Source organism: Palaemon carinicauda, chromosome 27, assembly GCF_036898095.1.
Source record: "Palaemon carinicauda isolate YSFRI2023 chromosome 27, ASM3689809v2, whole genome shotgun sequence".
Lineage (NCBI taxonomy): Eukaryota > Metazoa > Arthropoda > Malacostraca > Decapoda > Palaemonidae > Palaemon > Palaemon carinicauda.
This window is the reverse complement of record NC_090751.1, coordinates 11,644,164-11,670,891: the sequence shown is the minus strand read 5'-3', so window position 1 is coordinate 11,670,891 and position 26,728 is coordinate 11,644,164. Positions and strand designations below refer to the sequence as shown.

Genomic DNA, 26,728 nt, shown 5'->3' with positions numbered 1-26,728 from the left:
CAGAGTTACCAACGGCACGTTGACATTACTAAAGATAGTAATGATAGATATTTCCATATATTAAATAATTTCTCCATATAAGTTTTACTCAATATATGAAAAGTACAAAAAGGGCACAGAACCTAACAAACCCACCTAACCTAGCCTAGTAGTATGACAGGTCACAAAATAAAATTTGATCTACATCGGACGTTGGCAGCACTGGTTACTGTATTTTTTCATGCCACAATCTTTGTAACGGCGCCTCCAAAGTTTATCCAGATATACTGTTTTGTATTTTCCTCCAGTTATTATAATTTCAAGAAGGTAATGTATAGAGAAGAAAAGACTTGTTTTACGTTTATATATCGATTCCCCAGAATGTTTTCCCCACCCAAAACCCCGAGTTCCCACTGGGGGTCCCCCCTTATTGGAGGATATAGATGTATATATATTTCTGAAACTATTAATTTGCGACGGGAACGAATGTCATTTTCGAAGAGCGTATTTTTTTCAATTAGAAACAGTAGTTTTTTTCCTAGGTTACATTGCCATGTAATTCTCTACAATGAAACCCAGTAGTCAGGGGGAAGCAACTTCCCTGCCTTACACTGAGGCTTAGTGTGCATTGTGCTAACCAATGTACTTTGAAGAACATAGTGCCTTTGACCCTTTGAATCAGAATAGTTTATTTGGAGAGAGGGAGTGAATTTCAGCATGTATGGAAGCAGTATGGGGGTGTATGTATGATAGCGGCCACCTGCTTGTATGACGACGGTCGATTACGAATACGGCAGTGTAACGGGGGTCGCAGAGAGCAGTAGCGTCCCAGTTAGGAACGTAGATAAGGTCACGGCTTGTAAGTTAGGTTAGGTGGGTTGGTGTCCATTATCCCACGTGCATAGAAAATGGACACCAACTAGCGTAAAAGGTGGGTTGGTGTCCATTATCCCACGGCCATAGAAAATGGACACCAACTAGCGTAAACATCTCCACCTAACCTAAACTGATATACAAAAGCTCCTCAGTATGTATAATGCGGGAGTAATAACTGACTGACTAACGATGTTTTGAAAATAACCAAAGCAACTTCCGTGGTATATCTATTTCACTAAGTATGGTATTTATTTGCAGTAAAATTAAGTCATTTTCGAATAAAACGGGTGTTTTTCTGTTGGAAAAAACTTTACCAGGAGGAAAGCTTTCCCATCCGTAGCTATAATGGGGGAAAACTTGAATGCTGAAAACGTTACAACTACCATCGAGTGCGGTAACAGCGTACATACTTAGTGGAATTTAAACTCCTAACCTTCCAATCAACATTAATAACTCTTGCAAAGTATTAATACCTCGACGAAATCTCCGATTTGCGAAAATACTTGTAAATGTCCTTGTTAGCGTGTTTTATGTCCGGTATCCGTCACTGGTCAATCTCTAATGGCGTAGCCAGTGTTACCAGATGCGGTAGCCTAAAAATCCCCAAAACAACCCAAAAATTACTATTTCCACAAATATATTTCCTTCTGATCATGTAGGCTTTACTAATATAGAAATTATTCACTATAGGCCTACTTCATATAATTGCAAGTAAACTTAATGCAAATATATAAAGGTTTACTCATCTTTGTTTCTTCTTCATTGAAATGTGTACAGAATATCCCCATCAGATACCCAAAATCCCCAAATTTAGGATAACTTCCAAAATTTGGGGATAAATCTCCATATGTGGCAACACTGCTGTGACATACACTGACGTCACCAAATCAAGGATCCTTTAGTCTTACTAATTTCTATGATCAGAAAAAAACGTTTTAATTCAATAAATCTTATGAATATTTTCAAATCTTAAGCGTCAAAATCTCTTTTGGTATGAGATAAAAAATAAAGTACGTTATACATTAATACATTTATGTCAAGGTTATGAAAAGACGTAAATAAAGCGTTTGAAGCTTGATCCCAGACTTTGTTTGATCCCCATCTGGTTGGTGCATGAAATATGGACCGCAATAATAGCGTAAACGTTATTATTCGTTTTATCCCACTAATTATAGACAGGGTTGCCAGGTTGGCCTTTTTAATGATAAAAACTTCAAATTTGAAATTGGTTGGCCTTTAGCAATAACCCCCCCCCCCCAAAAAAAAAAAAAAGTGGCCTTAAATGCTATACTTTTGGCCTTTTATAGCTGCGGTTGGCATTTTCTCACTTAGAAAACCTAGCAACCCTGATTATAGACATTGATGTATGGTCTTCAAAATGGTTTCTATACCAAGAGACGTATGAATAACTGGACAACAATAGCATGTTTATATATTTGCATTGCCAGTATTCACGTAAATGAAAACTGTAGGCCTATATTATTATTATTATTATTATTATTATTATTATTATTATTATTATTATTATTATTATTATTATTATTATTAGCCAAGCTGCAACCCTAGTTGGAAAAGCAAGATGCTATAAACCCAAGGGCTCCAATAGGGAAAATAGCCCAGTGAGGAACGGAAATAAGGAAATAAATAAACGATGAGAAAAAATTAACAATGTACTGAAAGCACACACACACATACATACATATACACACACACACACACATATATATATATATATATATATATATATATATATATATATATATATATATATATATATATATATATATATATATATATATATATATATATATATATATATATATATATATATATACACACACACAATTATCTATGCATGTACACACTATGAGTGATTCGCAGTGTGACCATTCATATAAGAAGAGTGCACGAATACTCGCGTATATCATTAAGCCACTAAAAATCTGTCAAAACTTCAGTTAATAAACATCACATTCAAGTTCGGTTTATTAGCAAATATCTGTCACGATTTGTGATGAGAATAGGAAAATTAATCACCTGAAGATCCTTCCCTTCAATATTGAACCTGGTAGCACAGAGAATAGAATGACAATCTTTTCAACAATTACACTATGGTTAATTTCCTAATCACGAAAACTATTATCTTGAAACGTTTCCTTTTAAATAAGACTTTGACAGAAACTTAGTATTTTGTTGGCCTTTTAGAATCATCCCTGCTTGGCGATTTCCTGAACTGGCCTTTCAGCCACATTCAAGCTAGATAGTTTCTAGTAGTGTGTTCAACCTTACCATCCTTGTGAGCTAAGGATGGGTGAGCCTATAAGTCTACATGCTGAGTCATCAGCAGCCATTGCCTGGCCCTAGCTTGGGTGGCAAGGGGGCGTTGGCACTGGTTATATAGTCAGTCTCTAGGGCATTGTCCTGCTAGCTAGAGCATTGTCACTGTCCCTTGTCTATGCCATTCATGAGTGACTTTTAAACGTTTTAGGAGCAAGAGTCCGAGCCATTAGAAAGCTGTCTGAATCTAATAAAAATTATGAATTTTCCTCATCCTTTCCATTTCAAATTTATCAGTCCTATTTGTAATATTATATTTACGTGCAGAACATCATCATCTTCACCTCAAAATATAAAGAAACATCTCACTATTTGTAACACGGTTATATTTATCTGATTAAGCTGTCATTAGATACTATACTTGTTCTGAATTGTTTTAAATAAGACATAAAAAGTTATCATCAGATATTCAATTTTGCTACTACACTATTACTTTTATCTCCAAATTCAATTCTCCCTTATTATCTTCAGACAAAAAAAAAATGACAAAAAATGGGCTGATAAGGACAATTAGCAAGTTAAATTGTTAATACAGTATATACCAGAATGCATGTAGGGAATTTGAACCATGTGTCCTGGAGGCCATTCAGCACACTGGAGCCATTATGAAAAACCAACACTCCCCTCTACTGCAGTATGCAAGATTCAAGTTAAAAAAAGTTGGACTGCAGCTAAGGGATGCTGGTAAGACCCTAATACTGCCTATTGTCCTACAGTGAACCAGGATATTTCTTATTGGGAGAAGTTATAGTGTATGATCAAGTGTTATCCATTGGCCCTGTGTTCCAGATGTATATAGTATTTATCATTAATACACTGTAGCAAATAGTGAAAAAATAACACCCTCAATCATTCATTGAAGCGAATACATGAAAACTAACTTATCTGTGCTTAGCATTAAATATTATAAACTACAAATAGAAACACACATATCTGCAGCCACACAACCAATTACCCACCAGAACGAAAACTTCAACAAGTACTACCCTTTTTCTCATTGTCTGTTTTAGACCCCAGTTATCATATCTTTACTTCACTGATTTGTGATGTTGAAACAACTGCTCTACATGAAATAGACGTACAAAGTATATATAATTTCAGTATATGGTTTCATATTACTCTATAACCATAGCATCGCTTAAATTTTCTTTCAATCCTATCCTATTTATAAAAACTTAACAAGATTTTCAGCAGTTACTCTTTGTTATCCTAAATAAGTAATACAGTATAAGGTATGCAAAAATCTGACATTCCTCTAAAACCAATTTATTTCTGCTTGACACCTACAGTACATGTAATGATCTTTGTTTTCCCAAGGATACATCCATAAATATGGAACAACCATAGAGATAACTTGCCCTTTTATCATTGACATTTAAACAAAATCACTCTATATATAATAATACTGAAAAGGAATTAGTACAGCCATGCATCTGTGGTCTACAGTTGCCCTATGAAATAGAAGCTAAAAGGATTCGTCCAAGAAGACAGATTAATAGTAGTAACCGAGGCAAGTAAAAGATCGAAAAGTAGTTGGAGTTGAAAGTCAAAGTTGCTACAGACCCTTTCGTAACCCTGGGGGACCAACGGAACTACCACTGCATTAGAGGTTCTTTTTAATGACTAAGGATTATCCAAGTTTTACTAGATCCTTGGTGTACCCTACACTTCTTTTTCTACCTTAAAAATAAACTTGACTTATACAACCTCCATTTCCAAACCCAACGGCTATTCCTTTCCCAGCAATTGCACCATCTTCATTTATTGATGAAAAATTTATATTGACTTTATGGCATATAGTATTGTTAATTTTTTACCCTTAAATTCTTACAGTATCCTGTACTACTCTAATTTTTATACAAAAGAACAATTTCACCTGAGCTAAGAGAAATTAAGCTTTTTGTATACAGTACTAGATAAAACTAAGACTACTGCATGTTTGATGTGACTGTAATCAACACATCCTATGACCCTACACAATGATTCTTAATCTAAAAAGGATTGAATTCACTGAAAAAAAAAAAAAAAAAAAAAAACCATGCAAGATAACACTAAAAAAAAAATATATGGAATATTCTAAAAAATAAACACATTCGGTACTTGGAACAATCTGTGCCCAGTCCAAGGACACTTTTCAAATAGTTTTTCTTCCCTTATGGTTTGACGAAGCCACACTTAGCCTACACTGTTGAGAACTCTCAAATCTGGTGACAAGAGCGAAGATTTTCATGGTTAATGGGAGAGGGGAAAGACCCTTCCTTTGGATAACAATATAGAAAGGATGGTATCTTAACAATCACAATGATTGGTTCCTCAAGAAGGACAAAGGTCTGGGAGAGTTGGGAGGTGAAGCATAGGAAGAAATAGACCAAAATGGATGCTCCATAGGACAAGGTTCTTAGTAACAATAAAAGCCACCTGCAGGGAAGTCATTCTTGTTCTCTAGTACCTTACCATATAGCTTATGGACAGCACTGACAATAGGTACAGTAATGCCACTCCAAAAAGTTTCACAAATATCGTCCTCCATGTAGTTAAAGGTGAGCAAAGATGCCGTAATGACCTTAGGTTAGACTTGATTTAAAGAATTTGGCCTTTCGAGCCAGAGAGGCCATTTAGTGCTGCGTTTCAACCAGGGGGTAAATCCCCGCAGCTAAGCTACTAGATATATGCTTAGGGGTTGGACAGCAAGTTAGAAGATAGGAAGTGAGATTCAGCACCTGTTTTCCTCTGAAGTCTTCATATTCAACTCAATTACCATCAACTCCTTGACCAAAGGTTTGGCATAACTCGAGCAATATTCACTTCTTCCACCTAAAATCATCCTTAAGGAGGCTCTCGACATAAGAACAACCACGCTGTAGCTGAGGCATTTAGACCATATCTTCTCCTATACAACTTTCAAAATATGCATATTTTCCCAATTGAAAATAAAAAGCATTCACACACATTTGCAAAGTTGAAGAAATATATAATTCAAATTAATTAGAACCTAGAATGAAAAATTTAAAAGGCTTATAAGAGGGGCAAATATTACTTAACCATAAAATCAATAAGAGATATTAGGTGAATGCCATACATTCTACTGCTCCTCATAAATTGGGATGTGCTTGAGATATTAGGTGAATGCCATACATTCTACTGCTCCTCATAAATTGGGATGTGCTTACCTGACAGTAATATTTCATAATGAGCATGCACTGGCACTGCTATCTTCTATAGTTATGAGTGAGGTCTTAATATTATCCCTAATAAATTTACGGTATATTCATTATCTATGGCCTCAGGATAACTATGAGAATTATACTCAAGGAAGTGTATCCTGTTTTGAATGCTATTACACAGGGAGCAGTGCTTAAATGTGGCAAAATATCCATGCTTTCTAATCTGACTGCTAGATTAATTGAAGCTGGCGTTTTGTCATATATTTGTGATCATGGATTCTCTTGAAAAATAAATCCAATCACATTATCAAATCTTTCTTCAGCCTTTGGGAAGCAGCTCAAGAATGACAGAGTCCTTAAAAGCACATTTTGCCCCAGGAAAGTAATATGTTCCTGGGAGATAAGTCTTCTTGGACATCTTCCAGATGATTCTTGTTTTCTAAGGTTCAGGACTTGTTTGACCTATACATAGAATCTCGACAGCCTTGTCTGAATTTTCAGGCTTGACCTATATATAACAGCATCTTGGCAGCCTCGTCTGAATATTCAGCTTTCCTGGACGATGAAATAATCTAACATCAGATATCCTTTTAAATCCCTCTTATCAAGTGATCCAGTCATCCTTGAGATCTTTCAAATAAATACGGTACGCAACTTTAGTCGTAATCTCCTGGGTAGATATGCTGATCTGTCTTTGGTTTATATACAGGTCCTCTTGACAGCCAAAGAACACACTTGTTTTTGCTTAAGCAGTCGTAGCATACTTCTTCCGAAGAACTACTAGTACTGGCAATGGTATGGAGACATTCTGTGTTGTTACAACACGCAAAGTGAAACTTCACATGAAGAAAAACTCTTAACACAGACTTTTATGCATAGAAATTTCACCACACACGCTTGCACTACCCCTCATACATGCAAATAATTAAAGTTGTAAAGTACAATTAATCTCTTCACAATCTATTTAATTTTTTTATAAATCCTGGAGTCACGACACTATTCATCAAATGCTAGCAGGCTAATATTCAGATATGAAAACCAGCTGGAATATGGCAGGGCAGGCATCCTCGCTGTGATAGCTACAAGCCTACAGACACCATGTAAATGTTTGAAACCATATACTCCCCTGGGAAAAGAAACTGCCATGAGCATATAGTGTAACTTGTGTGCAAAAGATCTTAACCCATATGATCAAGGCAGACTGGACAGTATGGTCCTTGTTTAATTTAACTTCTGGTTCAAGTTCTTGTCTTTTTTAAATACCAATGATTTTTTAAGGTTTCTCCTCTGGGTACTTCAACAACTGCCAGGAAATCTATTGGTTTTCAAAAAAAAATCCATTCACTATTCCTCAGACTTCAAGGATCTCTCTCCTGTAATGACTTTGTGGTGGCAGCCAGTGCAGTAGTTAGTCTCTTTCATTCTCACCTTACTTTTTCAATAGTTTTCATTCTACAGTGTTTGAGCCTTGCATAACACTTTTCCTTTGTTACAAATATTTGGTCCCTTTTTGGTCAGTCCATCCATTTTCAATTCATACCTGACAAAGAGAGAAAAAAAAAACCTGAAATATGTTTCCCTGCAGGTTATAAGCAGCCTAGCTGAAAATAAATAATTTGAAAAATTAAAAGGCATCCTTACATGGTAGAGGAAAGTAAATGAAACACAAAGTACTCTTTGAGATAATGTTGTATTTACAATACGGGGGAATGGAGCAGGAAGTGGGGAAAGGTTCTCAGAGGATGCACTTGGCAAACCACTGAAGCTGCAAAAAACAGGGATGTTGTGATGCTGGAGAGACAGAGTGAGTGAGTTATAGCCATGGCGCCATAGAGAACTAGAGGAAGTTTAATAAAAAATAATCGGAATTATCACTGACACCAGTGGCAGATTAGGAGTTGAGCAAATATACTTATCCTTAACAGCTAAAGCTAATAAAATTTACATTTATATTTCTTATCACTGCAGTGTTGATATTTTTAATCATAAGCTAAACGATCTACCATGGCCTTATACACATAATCAACATAATCTTGCTCAAGCCTCAAACTCTGCCTGGTTATTGTCTGATCAAGGTTGGATAACACCATGGTGAAACATGGCTTCTACATCCTGCTATAACACTAAATATGGTTAAATGGAAATGCCAAGTACTTTTGCCCATCCCTTATATAATGAAAAAGGCATATAATTTCATAACACCTATAACGAAAACTTGTAATAGCAACCAAACCCACACCCCAGGTCAACCTAGCATTAAAATAATCCTTTCTTCAGTCGGGTTTTGGAAACAAAGTATGTGGTGTAAATGTTACATACCTCAACATCAAGTCCAAAGAGGTCAAAATGAGTTACTGAATCTTTCATCACACCCAATGAATAGTAGTAGTAGTGAGGGTTGCTTCCATCATGCTTATGCAATAGTATATACCCATGAACCAGATATAATGTAAAGGTATGCTGTGAGATAGCAAATGCAAGCACAACACTGCACAAAGATGAAAGTTCTTTAGTAATGAACCTTGCAAATTCATGAATGCAAACAATGCAGAATTCCTTATTATGGATGTTAAAACATCTTTCTCATGGCAAGTATGATAAAGCACTTTCCTTGGCCCCCTGCAATACATTCATAGCAATAAATTTGCTACACATAAAACAAATTGATTTTAACACTAAAGTAGCAATCTGACCTGATATGGGGGTTATCAACATTTTGCTCCTTGAACTCCAGTAGCTCGACAGTCAAGTATTGAGCACAATTCCCTGCTCTTTATGGTCTAAAACCAACCTCAGAAACCCAAAGAATATTCAAATTTGCCTTTACATTGAAATGGGGACAGAGGGGCTGCTATATCTTGATTAGGTCATTGAGGTTGACCATTCCAATTCTTGGTTACATACACCGTAATCTAGAATATCTCTCTCTAACATATAATGTGCAGTGTTAATTTCTCACCTTTTAACTTTTCGGGGATTTCATAGCTATACATTATCTTGGTTTCCCAAATTTCTTTTGACCATTTAAAATGCTAATTCTCATCAATATACCCCTACAGAGAAAAGCAGTCATGATAACCAAATGACAAATTAAACAAGGAATTTAATAATTGTAACAATCATGAGGATATTTAAGACATTAAATATCTAGTAAAGGTTAAAATTGTTAAAAAGGTATCAATTATCCCCGTTATCTAAATTAATCCCTTGTCTGAGACAATAAATTTTAAAAGTTTTAAAGCCGCTTCATAGAGCTTTTGCTATAAACTTAAAAAAAGATTCTTGACATACCATATAACTAGAAGGCACATAAGGATTGTAGCCTTCCCTCTATCTATCTTTCTACCTAACTATCTATACATATTTTGCTATAAAATATACATATATAAATGTATATATAAGATCATACATACACAAATATATGTGTATATAAAATAAAAAAGGTACTCTTATAAAATGTATCATAAATAATGTCACTAGATGTATCCTATACAAAATAGTTGTGTAATTTCTACCTTATGAAGCAAAATAACATAAAATAAATTAATAACTGTACACATGCACATCTGGTGCTTTGAAAAATTCATATTAAACATTCAAAAACCTAGTACCTCAAGCTCCCACGACATCGTCATACGGTAACCTACATATTTACATCAACTTATCATACACACAATGAACATCTACAATTAAAATAAAAGAAAACAAAGAAATAAAAACCATGGCACCATGACTAAAACAAGTGTATATTTCAGCTCAGAGGGAATCAGATAAATAGGTCATTGACAAAAATATTTAACAATGTGTTTAAAATTCACTTGTAACAACATGATAACCGCTCTTTCTAGGATTCAGCACGTTACACTCTGTTGAAAATCAAGACAGCAATCAAGGAGAAATTCTCAGTGCCAACAAAATGGGTTAACTATAATGCCCAGTCTTCTTGTTGAACAATGCAATTCCTGTTTTGCCCTTTTTCAAGTCAAGGATAACCATAAATTCTTCCAGAGTAGAGTACGTAATGCTTTTCAGTTCTTGGGGAATATGTACAAACGTATATGATGTGAAGCATGAGCATTATAAAACTTTCATGAAGTTTGACACAAACAAGATTTGGAAGCATAATACTCAAGACAATTTCTTAAAACAAAAATAATTACTTCTGATACAAGAAACAACTTGAGAAAAAAAAGTTAAAAGAGGAAATCACATACCAGGGTACAACCATACAAGCATGTAGAAAATGTTCTATTTGTGAAAAGGACTTTTTGATCTCACTGGCTGCAGTAGTTCCATTTCACTGCTGTGATCACAAAGAAATTCTACACCTCCCTCAAAAACCCTCTGCACTTCATCCTGGCATAATCAGACGGTCATCATTCAACAAGGATGTAACCTTAAAAACCTATCAACGTTTGTCCGTACTGCACTATAATACGATAAACATCTCTTAACAAAATTGACCAGACATTCCTCACTTCAACAGAAATAAATTCATGAACACATACATCATTTAGTGGTACAATAGTTAATGGTTGTTTGCCAGTTTGAAAAGTTCCCTATAAAGCTCACTCTAATGCTCATCTTTCTCCTTGAAGAGAACCTTATTGAGAACTCTTGACACTGGTTAACCCTCCAAGCAAATCACTTGGTGATTCTTGTATAAACAACCAGGGAAGGACTGTAGAGATAAAGACTAAGTACATGTCTATAAAATAATACTTAGGCCCAAAAGCTCTTTTAATACCACAGAGATTTCCCTCTTTTATTACTTACCAATCAACTATGGTAAAAGAACTGGAGCCTTCATACTATTTCAAGACAACCTAAAGCACTAGTTCTAAACAAGGTATGAGATTACAGCTCAGCTATTTTCAGCCTAACATTAGTTATCTTTTTAAGGCCCATCTTCCCCTCAATGGGAACTGAGGGAACAGAACCTTGTTGGTTTGAGCTGTTTAATTAAAAAACAGCTAGATTTGTCAGTTTATACGGCTTTGGTTTCTTTACTGGGCTCTGCATTAGCTTAGGAGGTTCAGCTTTCAAACAAGAATTAAGGAGGACACTTGCTGCAGAGTCCGGGAATTAAGTCACAGTTAATGCACCATCAAAACTTATCTTCATATGCAACTTTTGTATCTTAACTTGAAATAACCCATCCACTATCATTATCTTGAGGCAAGGCTGGTAACTAAATTCATATACATAACAAATCAAGTTTACATCAACTACTTGTGGTCATTATCAATCTAAGAATATTGTCAATTTGTCATTGCAATAAGAATATAAAAATGTTCAGCATCAACTGACCCCCATTTCACCATATTAGAGATGCAATGCTAAGTCACAAATATAAAATTTACAACAAAGCTTTTTACGATGATGACTACAAGTTAAATGAATAAAAGGATGTCCTCAACACCCTGACATTAATGCTTCTGACTGAAGTGTAGTCATATGAAAGAATTCTATCTAGTAATTTTAAGATTTTCCAGAACCATAAACGTAATTCTTTTTGAATGGTGAGAGTAAATTATCCTTAAAAAATCTATAAAACAGCAACAAACATTACACTGACTATTAACATACATCCCATGCATTGCATATCTAATATATTTACATATATTTCACATATACAGACCCTTGTACCTATAAATTCAGTCAATAAAACTGAATGCGCTTATCTGATGATATCACTCCTGAGTCAGATGAACTTTATAATATAACTCTCAATAAACTATGGATGAGCAATGAGGCTAGGTAGTCCAGGAATGGCAGCTGAATATAACAGTCAGCAATCTTAAGTCAATCTCAACCTCATATGCTGCATAAAAGGCATTAAAATTGTTACAATAGAATATATTCAAAAATTTTCAGCATTTTCAACCTATGAGATGCAATATCTCAATCTCCAAAATTAAACAAGTTCACTGAGTTTAAATAGGCAACTGGGAAGAAACTTCCATTCTAAACATGAGAATATTCCCAGCCATATTGAAGCTATACTTGTCTTCTATTTATTCAACTATGGTAGATATGATAAACTTGGAAACGATCCAAGTCGTTTAGATGTACTGGCAAGTATTTTGCATCAGTAGTAGTCCATACACAAGACATAAATATTCAACAAATTTCAAAGTCGTAACGCAACAGGAGACTCAATGTGTAAATAGTCCCATAAGGGGTACTCCCAATCTTATAGTTTTTCTTTACACATAACCCAAATTTTGGGGCCAGCATGTTGATGAATCAGATCCTTTACTCTAGCATATACCTCTTCTGGGGTGTCACCAGCCACAATAGCAGTAAAACACTCCCCAAAATCACCCTCCACTTTTAATGCCCGTTCAAATGTCTTGCGAGCCTGTTCTTCTGTCATCCTTTTGTTCCATTCCCTGTAAATTAAAACAAACATATATTATCTGAAAGATTCTTCTTGAATATCTTAAATTGCAGGTAAAGGCACTATTACGCTTATAAGATTTGATGCGGCAAAAAATGTATTATCAAATTTCCATAGCTTAGTCGCTATTTTAAAACAAACTTGTTTATTCTTCAATCACTTTCAATTCTCCTCCATAATAATGAATGTGCAACATTATATCTGGTAAAAGTTGTAAGTACAAAATTATTGTACAAACTATGCATTACATCATATTACTATTATTATTATTACTAGCCAAGCTACAACCCTAGTTGGAAAAGCAAGATGCTATAAGCCCAAGGGCTCCAACAGGGAAAAATAGCCCAGAGAGGAAAGGAAATAAGGAAATAAATAAATGATGAGAATAAATTAACAATATATCATTCTAAAAACAGTAGCAGCGTCAAAATAGGTATGTCCTACATAAACTATTAACAATGTCAAAAATTGATGTGTCATATATAAACTATAAAAAGACTCATGTCAGCCTGGTCAACATAAAAACATTTGCTCCAACTTTGAACTTTTGAAGTTCTACTGATTCAACTAATGCTGCATAAGGAATTAAATCCTTTCTAAAGTGTACTGTACAGTATTTCATAAAATTCCTGATTTTTCATTCTTTCCCAAAGTCACTTTATTTGTGAAATTCATTGAGACAATAAGCAAATGTGAATATTTTTTACTATAAAAATACATGATAGATTTCTAATAATTTAAGAAAATTTCTGATTAATAAAATATGATCACCTAAACATATTACATATCTTTATATCTATAAATCTTGATAAAAATGTGAAACGATTTCTAAAAATATTTAGGAAAAACTGTAACTACAAAGAATAAAATAACTAAAATATCAAGTTTGGTCTCTGGTTTCACATATTAAGCATTTTAGATTTTTTGGGGCAGGTCGGAGCTAAAGATCCAATGACTGTGGTACATAGATACCTGTCCTATCTGAAATAAGAGCTAATCTAGGAACTCTTCACCTACATGCAGTTCTATGGAGTGTAGACATGTTTAGTTCTGTCCTCTTTATCATAATATTTTAACCCTTTTACCCCCAGGCTATTTGGAAATTTCCAACCCTTAACCCCCAGGGGGTTATTTTTTTCCCATCACATTTTGCAGTATATTTTTTCAAATAACTCTAACAACCTTAATTTTTGTCATAGAGAGATCAGGTTGGTCTCATTCTCTTGGAAAATGCCTGAATTTTCTCAAACAATTATCAAAAATATGAAAAAAATGTTATTTTTATTAATAAAATAAATTTTTGAATATACTTACCCGATAATCATGTAGCTGTCAACTCCGTTGCCCGACAGAATTCTATGGAGGGATACGCCAGCTATCACAATACTAGAAGGGGGTGTATTTACCAGCGCCACCTGTGGCCAGGTACTCAAGTACTTCTTGTTGACACCTCCTCAATTATTCCTCGGTCCACTGGTTCTCTATGGGGAGGAAGGGAGGGTCGATTAAATCATGATTATCGGGTAAGTATATTCAAAAATTTATTTTATTAATAAAAATAACATTTTTCAATATTAAACTTACCCGATAATCATGTAGCTGATTCACACCCAGGGGGGTGGGTGAAAACCAGTGTACAAGATTAAAGGATAGCTAAGTATCCCATATTTCATATAATCAGTTATCCACAATAACAATGAAATAATAAGTACCTGGTAAGGAAGTCGACTTGAACCGTTACTCTGCCTTTAATAAGATCGTCTTCCTTACTGAGCGCAGCGTTCCTCTTGGGAGGCTGAATCAACTCAAAGGTGCTAAAGTATACCGGGCTGCAACCCATACTAAAGGACCTCATCACAACCTTTAACCTTGGCGCTTCTCAAGAAAGAATTGACCACCCGCCAAATCAACAAGGATGTGGAAGGCTTCTTAGCCGACCGTACAACCCATAAAAAGTATTCAAGAGAAAGGTTAAAAAGTTATGGGATTATGGGAATGTAGTGGCTGAGCCCTCGCCTACTACTGCATTCGTTGCTACGAATAGACCCAGGGTGTAGCAGTACTCGTAAAGAGACTGGACATCTTTGAGATAGAATGATGCGAACACTGACTTGTTTCTCCAATAGGTTGCATCCATAACACTCTGCAGAGAACGGTTCTGTTTGAAGGCCACTGAAGTAGCCACAGCTCTCACTTCATGTGTCCTTACCTTCAGCAAAGCAAGGTCTTCTTCCTTCAGATGAGAATTTGCTTCTCTAATCAGAAGCCTGATGTAGTAAGAAACTGAGTTCTTAGACATTGGTAGAGAAGGCTTCTTGAAAGCACACCATAAGGCTTCTGATTGTCCTCGTAATGGTTTTGACCTTTAGATAGTACTTAAGAGCTCTAACTGGGCAAAGTACTCTCTCCAGTTCGTTCCCCACCATGTTGGACAGGCTTGGGATCTCGAACGACTTAGGCCAAGGACGGGAAGGAAGCTCGTTTTTAGCCAAAAAACCGAGCTGTAAGGAACATGTAGCCGTTTCAGATGTGAAACCTATGTTCCTGCTGAAGGCGTGGATCTCACTTACTCTTTTACCTGTTGCTAAGCACACGAGGAAAAGAGTTTTTTAATGTGAGGTCCTTAAAAGAGGCTGATTGGAGCGGTTCAAATCCTGATGACATTAGGAACCTTAGGACCACGTCTAGATTCCAGCCTGGAGTGGACAACCGACGTTCCTTTGAGGTCTCAAAAGACCTAAGGAGGTCCTGTAGATCTTTGTTGGAGGAAAGATCCAAGCCTCTGTGGCGGAAAACCGCTGCCAACAAACTTCTGTAACCCTTGATCGTAGGAGCTGATAGGGAGCTTACGTTCCTTAGATGTAACAGGAAGTCAGCAATCTGGGTTACATTGGTACTGGTTGAGGAAAACTGCATTGGCCTTGCACCAGCTTCGGAAGACTTCCCATAAAGACTGATAGACTCTGAGAGAGGATGTCGTCCTTGCTCTGGCAATCGCTCTGGCTGCCTCCTTCGAAAAGCCTCTAGCTCTTGAGAGTCTTTCGATAGTCTGAAGGCAGTCAGACGAAGAGCGTGGAGGTTGGGAGTACCTTCTTTACGTGAGGTTGACGCAGAAGGTCCACTCTAGGAGGAAGAGTCCTGGGAACGTCGACCAGCCATTGCAGTACCTCAGTGAACCATTCTCTCGCGGGCCAGAGGGGAGCAACCAACGTCAGCCGTGTCCCTTTGTGAGAGGCGAACTTCTGAAGTACCCTGTTGACAATCTTGAACGGCGGGAATGCATACAGGTTGAGATGGGACCAATCCAGCAGAAAGGCATCCACGCGAACTGCTGCTGGGTCTGGAATCGGAGAACAATACAAGAGGAGCCTCTTGGTCATCGAGGTAGCGAATAGATCTATGGTTGGCTGATCCCACAGGGCCCAAAGTCTGCTGCAAACATTCTTGTGAAGGGTCCACTCTGTGGGGAAGACCTGACCCTTCCGGCTGAGGCGATCTGCCATGACATTCATATCGCCCTGAATGAGCCTCGTTACCAGCGTGAGCTTTCGATCTTTTGACCAAATGAGGAGGTCCCTTGCGATCTCGAACAAGTTCCTCGAATGAGTCCCTCCCTGCTTGGAGATGTAAGCCAAGGCTGTGGTGTAGTCGGAGTTCACCTCCACCACCTTGTTAAGCTGGAGGGACTTGAAGTTTATCAAGGCCAAATGAACTGCCAACAACTCCTTGCAATAGATGTGAAGTGTCCTTTGCTCCTGATTCCATGTTCCCGAGCATTCCTGTCCGTCCAGTGTCGCACCCCAGCCCGTGTCCGATGCGTCCGAGAAGAGACGGTGGTCGGAGGACTGAACAGCCAATGGTAGACCTTCCTTGAGAAGAATGCTGTTCTTCCACCACGTTAGAGTAGACCTCATCTCTTCGGAAACAGGAACTGAGCCCGTCTCTAGCGTCATGTCCTTTATCCAGTGAGCAGCTAGATGATACTGAAGGGGGCGGAGGTGGAGTCTCCCTAACTCGATGAACAGGGCCAGCGATGAAAGTGTCCCTGTTAAACTCATCCACTGCCTGACTAAGCATCGGTTCCTTCTCAGCATGCTCTGGATGCATTCTAGGGCTTGGAAGATCCTTGGGGCCGACGGACTCCGAAAAGCTCGACTCTGAAGATCCATACCCAAGGAGACAATGGTCTGGGATGGAACGAGCTGAGACTCCTCAAAATTGACCAGGAGGCCCAGTTCCTTGGTCAGATCCATAGTCCATTTGAAAATCTCCAGACAGCGACGACTTGAGGGAGCTCTTAAAAGCCAGTCGTCTGACGGAGCCGGACACAAGATCATGATACTGCTGCACAGTCTGTAAACTGTCAATCATGGGCAAGCGAGGAAGTACAGTGACAACCCGAATCTGTCTAGACTGTCTGGGTCGTACAGACAACTCCTTAACGGGTTGCTGAGGTTGCCCACTGCGTCACAACAAGTCCCTTCTGTTGGTTGTTGAACGTCTTCCCCGTGACACATTGACTCCGTAAACAAAAAAAATCCTCTAACAAGGACTAAGCTTGGACTGCATGTCATGCAACACAGCTCAAGGTCTATGGGAGCAGGTGTGGTAACAGACGGGATTAGCGGCTGAAGTGTAACCATTACCTTCCCTGTAAGCATGTTATGCTTAAATAAAAGTCCATAAGAGGTTATGCAGCTAAAGGCTCCCTCCAAATGACAGAGTCCTCAAGGGAATATCAGAAGGAGGGAGAAAAGAACTTTCTCATCTACAGGGACCTTATCCTAGAAAAGCTAAGTTCTCTGAGTGAGGGTTCACTGGTGCAAAGCAGCAGACTAGAAGGCAACGTTATGAAACTGCTTGACAGTCTAGTGAGTTGGCAACAACCCAAGATGTGTTGAGAAGCATGCGGTAAGGTATGCAGAGCATGATGTATGCAGAGTATGCTGTATGCAGAGCATGCTGAATGCAGAGCATGCTGTATGCAGAGCATGTTGTATGCAGAGCATGCTGAATGCAGAGCATGCTGAATGCTGAGCATGTAGGAAGTAGAGCCTGCTGTAAGCAGAGCCTGCTGAAAGGAAAGCAGAGCGTGTGCATGGCGTTTAACATTTCTCAGAAATTCCATGACCAGTGCTAGAGTGCTTTATGCATGCTTGCATGGGGTTTAAACCATGGTATGCTGAACAGCAGAGTCAGAACGAGCTGGAACAACAACAGAGGTTTCCTCAACTTGAGGGAAAACCTGAGGTTCAGACTGCATAGGCTGAACAACAGACGGAGCAGAAGGCAGGTGCAAGGGTGAAGGAGGTTGACTCCTAGCAAGAGTTGCACCCAAGGATTGCACCAGCTGAGCGGAGGACGGAGGCGGAGTAGTCCGTTCCTGTTCCTGAGAGATGAGTGGAGCATGAGAAGGTTGAGGCTGCGCAGAACAAGGTAAAGTTCTAGCAAGCTGAGGCTCCTGAGGCGCAAGTGCATGGTGTAGATGAGCTTGCCTAGATGAGGGTTGAACTCGGTGCAGCGCTGGTTGAGCAGACAGACTCACGGAGGGGAGAGGTTGTTGTACCCCAACCGAGAGTTGCACCACTGGAGGAGCAGCAAGGGGAGGAGGAGGAAGAGTGTAACTCTCCTGATCCCAAAGCAAGGGTTGCCTTAAAGAAGGCTGAGGCTGAACAACACTGTGAACAGCAAACTCCGAAAGTGGTTCAACATCGTACGCCTGGCAGATGGTGCTGCGACCAGGCGGAGCAGGTGCAGGCTGGGCGAGCACAGGCGGAGCAGGTGCAGGCTGGGCGAGCACAGGTGCAGCGAGAACAGGTGGAGGGAGTGCAGGAGGTGCAACACTCTCAGCCCGACACTCACGCATCAAGTCCGAAAGCTGTGCTTGCATGGACTGTAGTAGAGTCCACAACATCATACGCCTGGCAGATGGTACTGTGATCAGGCGGAGCGAGTGTAGGAGGAGGGAGTGTAGGCGGAGGCGGAGGAGCAACACTCTCAGCCCGACACTCACTCATCAAGTCCGAAAGCTGTGCTTGCATGGACTGTAGTAGAGTCCACAACATCGTACGCCTGGCAGATGGTACTGTGATCAGGCGGAGCGAGTGTAGGAGGAGGGAGTGTAGGCGGAGGCGGAGGAGCAACACTCTCAGCCCGACACTCACTCATCAAGTCCGAAAGCTGTGCTTGCATGGACTGTAGTAGAGTTCACAACATCGTACGCCTGGCAGATGGTGCTGCGACCAGGCGGAGCAGGTGCAGGCTGGGCGAGCACAGGCGGAGCAGGTGCAGGCTGGGCGAGCACAGGTGCAGCGAGAACAGGTGGAGGGAGTGCAGGCGGTGCAACACTCTCAGCCCGACACTCACGCATCAAGACCGAAAGTTGTGACTGTATGGACTGCAGTAGAGTTAACTTGGGGTCGGCAGACACTAAGTTCTGCTGAGGTAAAGCCTTAACAGCAGAGATCTGTTGTGGCAGAACCTTACTCCTCTTAGTCGTAGTGTAATCAACTGATGACTTAGGAGAGTCAGAGCTAACACAATGACTGCATTCGGGTTGTGAACTTTAACTTCGTACGTCTGGCATAGGTCTGGACTTAACGTTTAAGAAGTCTTGAGACCTGAGACCAGCGTTACTCTGCCTTTATTTTCTCCCCTAATCTCTTCTGCAGACGAGCAAAATAAGGGCTCAATCGTCTGCGGGTGGGAGTGACGGTCTCGTTAAGACACGCCCACAACCACCGAGAATACTTCTGTGCGCCGATCAAGGCCTGCTGAACCCTTATGCCCTTCGACATTGCTTCTCCCCTGGGCTTGGGAGCTTGCAAGAGGTCCCGGACTGGGAGGACGACTGGCGCGCACAAAAGTACCCTCACGCACTAATCACTTATCACTTTGATTTCTGTTTGCACTTATTTCACTGAACTCGAAACTTTAAGTGGTTTGTACCTGAAATACGCAATTCTATCCTTTCAAAGTTAGTAATTGCGAAAACAGAATTACAATGTAACAGAAAAATCTAATGAAAGATAAATCAGTGGTTGGAAAGAGACTAAACACTAGATCACTCTAGAAACGTTTAGTTTCTTCCCCTAAAGAGACTAGGGAGAAGAGCAAAAATCGATAATGACGTTACTCGTACGCCTGGCAGGCTTGAATGAAACGTTTATCCTCTTTCTCCCTCCGTCTCTATCTCTCTCTCTCTCTCTCTCTCTCTCTCTTGACTTAGAACCTGAGAGAAGAGCCCAATCATATATATCGTTAAAACATATTATTGTTAAAGGAAAAAACTGAAAAGTTCCTTTATTAGGATCAAAACCATTAAGTTAAGAAAGAATGAACAAAACGCTAGACACGGTTACTCTTACTGCAACGTGAAACCGTGAACATTCTTTCTCTATCGTAACGATAGAGTGCAAGTTGAACGTTCTGAACGTCAACAACTGCAGAGACAAAACAAAACGTTAGTTCAGCTTTGAAAACAGTACGAGACTGTCAAAGAAAATCTTTCAAACTCTGTGGCGGAAATAGCATAATATGTTAACAGGTAAAACCGAAATGACGGGCTCAAAGTTTATTAACTTCGGTAAAAGACCGCCTACTATTAGGAAGGTCGAATATAAACAAATATAAAAATTAATTTTAATGAGTTTATAATAAAAGGAAGTTAATCTAAGAGGCCTATAAGAGGCGGAGAGATATAAAATAAATCTATAACTTTTGTTAAGCAAAATTAAGAAAGAGAGTCTATACTCTCTTAGACACCAACACTTCCGTCTAAGGGAAGGGTCGGCCATTGAAAGGTGAACGAGAGTTCATACTCTCTCGTCACCAAAATTAATCAAATTAATTCCAAAAGCTAACTAAGCTAATATAGAAGTTTTCCAGTAAAGCGACAGCCGAAATCAAAGAGAAATACTTCACCAAAGTCGTGAAAATACTCCAAGAACATAAGCGTATCCCAGAACGTCTTGCCGGAAGCACGACAGAGGAATAATTGAGGAGGTGTCAACAAGAAGTACTTGAGTACCTGGCCACAGGTGGCGCTGGTAAATACACCCCCTTCTAGTATTGTGATAGCTGGCGTATCCCTCCATAGAATTCTGTCGGGCAACGGAGTTGACAGCTACATGATTATCGGGTAAGTTTAATATTGAAAAAAAAAAATTTATAGCATTTTTTTGCAAGGACGTACCGGTACGTCCATGGGGGTAAAGGGGTGGCTTTTGTGAAACATACCAGTACGTCTTTTGGGGGTAAAAGGGTTAAGAATAAAACTGTGGCGTTAAATTTATACTTACATGATTTGCTCAGCAGACTTTGGTTTGATAAATATTGCAACAGGATATAGCTGCGCAACTTGCAGTCTTTTAATTGCATTTCCACTCACATCTAAGATACAATGCTTGCCCTGCAGAATAAAATATTTATAATGTAACATGTAAAATTGTAAATAAATAGACTTGGATGAACTGTTTATCAATTAGCTTCAAAAGACATTGGCAAATAAATAAATGGCATAAATAATTGAACCAAAAAACTTGGTTTCATGGAAACAAACCATTGCTTTACATTCACCAATTTGCACCAGGTGGATAAATTAGACCATATCTAAACCTAAAATAAATATTAGATACAAAATTTTACCTGTAACTGACAATTTATTTTTTAGAATGGTTATACTGTAAAGTCAAGCCTTTTAGCTAAACTGTACAACAGCTTTATAGTTATGCATGATTTTTTTAAATGCGTCTTAGGAATAAATCCTGAAAAAAATATATTCAAAACCTTTGAGAGGAGGTTCCAGGTAACTCCTAAGAAAGTGTTTTGAGGTAAGTCTCTGTGTTGGAACAAACCTTATTTCACTTAACAATTGTTTATTCAATTTAACAGTTTTTATATTATGGACTGCCTTCACACTCACTGGGGATACAATCACAGCAAACTGTTTTCAAAGATTTGGTGGCAAAATAAGGAAGAAGTATTGTCCTTAATGCTCTACATTGAAGAGACATAATCGCACTTGGAAATCCAGTTACTGTACAGTTATCTAAAGTCAGGCCATCACTTCCCATACCTGTTCTATAGATCAATAGATCCTTATATTCCCTATAATGCTAATAAAGAGCCTTATAATGTAATTAAAAATTACAGATTGGCTAAAAAAAAAAACTACACCAGATGAGAGAGAAAGCTAAAGATAAAGCCCATGATAGTAATGGCATAGTGAGAGGCTCTGGCAATAAATGGAGTAGAATTGCTCAAGCCAGCTGAATAGGAGCATGTATAACAATGTTTTTTTACTTTTCATAAACAGAAATATCAAAGGTCATTAGTAATTTTCTTAGTAACACAAACTGGAGTCCTTTAGAAAAGGGATATATCTTCAGTGTTGCTGGAACAACTACCTTGTTAACAATGTAGTTGGTTAACGACAGTGTTGTGAGGAAGATGCCACACCCAAGATTGGTAGAGGCGGCAGCGAAAGGGTGAACTACCCTGTCAAACATTCTTCCTTCATAGAGGAGCCATGGTCCGAGTCACTAATAAAAACTACGCTCTCTCTCTGAAGAGGAGGCTACAGGAGCTTCCTCAACCATAACATGAACCACTACACTAGGTGGCTTCACAAGGGAAAACACTCACTGACCCTGCAACACAGGGATCACCCTCTGGGAATACTGTGGCCACCAGGTGAGCCTGCCAGATAAATAATCAGGTATCTAACACAAAGGAAGAAGAGTTGCGCTGAATTTATTGTCCTCCTGATCAGAAAAGCAAAGCCAACACTAGTGGGGAGGGAGCTAAAGATAAACATCATGGGGGTTTCATATGTTGTATCCTCATAAGAGAAAATTCATATCACCATATGCTTACCTTTCAGCATCCTTCCTCTTATAAGCAAAAGTTCTTAAAAAAATATAATAAAAAGCAACACTTACCACAAATGAATGTGAGAAACAACAGCCCACCGTGGCCCAAGACAAAAGGGGCTATTCTGCAATATGTGGGTGGGCAGAACTTCCACTCACACTATTTGTCATTAACCAACTACCTTGTTAACAATTTACAGTAATGGCCATCCAAGGACAATGAAAACATTTCCCTAATTCAAAGAACGAAAGGTTTGTAAATGCACAGAAACAAATTCTTTTTAAAAACAATATCCCAAGCTATTTTATTTAATTTATCCTTCAAAAATTGGACCTGACTTTCAATTACAATATTACTGTTCAATTATACTGTAATGAGGATTATATTCCATAGTAACCCAAATCGTTCTTACCTTTTCAGCTACTTCTTTTACTGATGCAACAGATGTTCCATAGAGGTTGTCATTATATTGACCAGCTTCAATAAACAAGTGATTTTGGATATCTCTTTCCATTTGTTCTCTAGAGGCAACAAAATGATAATCTCTACCATCAACCTCATATTCTCGCCTTGGTCTGGTAGTATCTGCAAATATAAGAATGAGAAAATGTTAGAAAGTAGAATATATCAGAACATTTCTAAAAATTTCAAGAAACCTTACGTGTTATAATTAAAAGAAACCAAATTTTGTATTGTACCATGACACTCAACACAAATCCATAACAGCACACGAGTGTTTCAAAACTTACGAGGAACACAACTGCCAAATTTATCAGGGAATTCTGATATGAGGTCATCATTGATTCTATCTTTGAGAGGGCCAAGGAGCACCACTGGTCTTGTGTAAGAGATCTCAATTTGCTGCACAGCCTCGTAACTCAAAATGATGTAATCATCTCCGCCTAAAAATAAAATAAAGATTCATATTAATTAGTAAAGTGATGCGCTTACTCAAACTATATAACAGCAATTTACTTCCACTTAATTTAACATCAGAGGAACACAAATGGTCACCTGATTCTTCCATTTGTGTGAAGTCTTGACTTGCAGAGGAATCATGAAAAAACCAAGACGATGAAGTAGTAGTAATGATCAAATTTACAAATGTTATGTCCTAATGGTAAGGACTTTTTAAGCACAGTAAATCCTCGATTTAGTGGACTGATTCAGCCAAGGGATTGTTCAATTTATTTTCACTAAATCAAGGGGGGAACCCAAGAAACTCTTTGTTTGTTAATTTCCAAATACTTGCACAAGATGCTAATACGATGATTCCTCAAGCATAAAATGTGTTTTTTTGGTCTCTACTAGAACTACGGTGCTAATGAATACTGTGTAGCTATAAGTTACCATTAAACAATTCATATTCAGATAGTTTAAAATTTATTTCTTAATATAAATACTAGTAATGTACTGTATGTGTAAACCCAATAAATGTATTCATAAGACATGTCCAAACATTGCTCTAAAAATATGACTATTTGTCCTAAATTGTATTTTTCCTAGCTATACAAACCCGTAATCATTTGATAGAGGAATTCGTTTCAGCTGCGCTGAAGCGAATTCCTATATTAAATGATTACGAGGTTTGAATATCGCGTCGGAACAAAAATACATTTTAACCTAATTGCATAATATTGCCTTTTTCAATGCTCAATGGAGCTAATAAATTTTGGCCTAATAGCAGAATGGCATCTATTTTAATGCTCAATGGTGGAAACCTCACATATAATATGATGTTCATTGTGTACAAGTTAATAAACTGTTCATAAAATATCAAAGTTCAAAATTTCATATTAATGCATTACAGGAGACACAAACTATAAACATGAAATCTTTGAATGACAGCTTTTGAATGTTATTTGCGTTACTCTGCTATAGTCTTGGAATTTGCTGCTGCTTGACCTAATAATGCAAATCCTAGGGATAATGCAATTTCAATCTACACATTTCCTTTGTTTATTGTGATTTCACCTGCATATTTGCTTTGCTTTCGTTATCAAAACTGCTTTACAATTTACACATACAATACTGTGGGTCTAATAAATAGCCCTCGAAGTCTGGCTAGCTGGCAATCCCAAGAGACAAAGACAATGGAAATAAAACACTTATAAAAACTTTTAACACATGTAAAATGCCGCAAAGATGGGCCTGCTAAATATCACATTCACCTCCTTCAAACATTGTGTAAATATATGATGCCTCATTGTAGTTGATAAAATCTCTCCTATTTAGCAAAATTTTGGGATGTGTTTTCGTTAGATTGTTACTAAGCGAATGGTAATTGTGAGTGCTAAATCAAGGATATACTGCACATAATGTACAATATACAATAATAATTTACATAGTTGAAAAAATATCCTTAGCTACATGACATTAAACCATTGCTTGGGAATAAAATTAACACCCCAGAGTCATGTGTGTTATGCAAAAAGTCTATAATTTGCTTGCTAGTTTGGTGGAGCACAAGTATGAAATGTTTGCAATAACTAAACTAACACATTGCCAGGGATTTATCAATCTAAATCAAGGAACTTATTTAGGGTGACCCTAATATTATTCATATCAAGCCTGAAATATGCACAAATAACTAAAACAAGTGAGAAAACTGTGCAGCAAATTTACTCCATATATGATAGCTGAAACAACTTTTTTAGAGGATGTAGGAGAAATGATTTAGATGTCAAAAATACTGAAGGATGAAGAGAATTCAAAATTCTTTTTATGAAATGTGTAACACTATCTAAAAAAGGTCTTGACCCTATTCAGGTGTGATACAAAATCCTTATGGGAAATGCCCAACAATGTCTCAAACAATTTACATAATTTTAGATGTCTGGGTATATTAACAATAAAACCCAAAATACTGGTCGAATGCAAAACGCAATGCTGTAAGGCTAGGTTGTAACTTACAATCAAATTAAACCACCTTGAGGCAAATGGGGAAAGAACCTTGCTATGGTGGAAGGAGAGTCCTTGGTGGAGGCATTACAGAACCTTGGCAACTAAATGGATTGTCCTGATAGAGGAAAAAACCCACAAATACTAGCAACAACTTACCCAAAGGTGAAAGATATTTGCTAGACCTATGACTAATTAGTTGATAAAATAAAAATCTATGATACTGGACTTCTCTATGCAATGGAAAAAAAGATACCAATAAAAGAAAATGAATGTTTTGAAGGTGCAAAAACGGAATACATACTTAACATAAAAATTACGAACCTAATAAGAAATAAAATTACAAATTTGTAAAATAGACAAACATCTCAAAGAAGGCTAATGGTAAACTCATAGTCTAAAAGGCACAGATAAACAACTGTGCCAGAAAAAATAACTAATACTACTTTTTCAGAGAATCCCCAAGGGAGGAAAAACCTGCAAAAATCATGATGATTATGGCCCTTAATCAATTAAAAAAAACAATGGAATCACTTGTACACAAAACATAGTACGTACGAGACTTTCCCACACTGATACAAAGTCAAATTTCTCCCTTGTCTTGAGGGCTATCAGTTCTGCACAACAGCAACAACCACTTTAGTTTGAGAAAAGAACTGCAAATGAAGCCCTTCTACTGGCAGTGGTCAAAACAGATCCCATTTCCGTGACTATTGAACAGCCCCATGGGAAAACATAGGTAAAGGATTTGTGACAAGCTTACTAAAAAAAATTCCAGAGCAAGGTAACCCTCTAATATTTTCTCAAAGATGGATGGACAACATAAGTAAATTTGTTTGGGTGAAAGCTTTAAGTATGCTTTCTTGACAGATAATAACCAATACCACCATGTTTATCTAAAGGGACATCCACAAGCAGTTAAATTTACTCATGTAATAGATCTACCCCAATCCTCCTCCTAAATCTTAATGGAACAACTGTTAATACAACAGCTTTTCCAGCAAACCAATCCTTCCACTTCATAAGTTTAAACTGAAGAGAAACAAGATCACCCCCCCCCCACATGAACTAACCATTTGCCCACTCAATGTGCTACCAGTCTCTTGATTGGTTAAGATAGTCTCCCATTAATGAGTCTGGTAGTAATAGAAATACCCTAATCAGAGCAAATTTGCTGGAAAATCTCTCAACAGCA

The 26,728-nt window shown here is 37.9% G+C and overlaps 1 protein-coding gene and 1 long non-coding RNA gene across 8 annotated transcripts in view; both read right to left on the bottom strand.

The window, feature by feature from the left end:
• Positions 1-1,398, bottom strand: part of LOC137621099 (uncharacterized) — a 46,498-nt gene extending 45,100 nt beyond the window's left edge. Inside the window, exon 1 of the long non-coding RNA XR_011040117.1 lies at positions 1,329-1,398. This is a non-coding gene — a long non-coding RNA (uncharacterized lncRNA). The remainder of the gene's footprint in view (positions 1-1,328) is intronic.
• A 6,629-nt stretch (positions 1,399-8,027) lies between these two features.
• The window catches only part of dlg1 (discs large 1), a 671,410-nt gene continuing 652,709 nt past the window's right edge, over positions 8,028-26,728 (bottom strand). For all 7 annotated transcript variants that reach the window (XM_068350732.1, XM_068350731.1, XM_068350733.1 and 4 more), the window contains 4 exons: positions 23,382-23,534; positions 23,045-23,217; positions 21,060-21,169; positions 8,028-12,751 (listed from right to left, as the gene is read on the bottom strand). In XM_068350732.1, the coding sequence (XP_068206833.1) occupies positions 12,553-12,751; positions 21,060-21,169; positions 23,045-23,217; positions 23,382-23,534 (635 nt within the window). In that variant the 3' untranslated portion in view covers positions 8,028-12,552. The remainder of the gene's footprint in view (positions 12,752-21,059; positions 21,170-23,044; positions 23,218-23,381; positions 23,535-26,728) is intronic.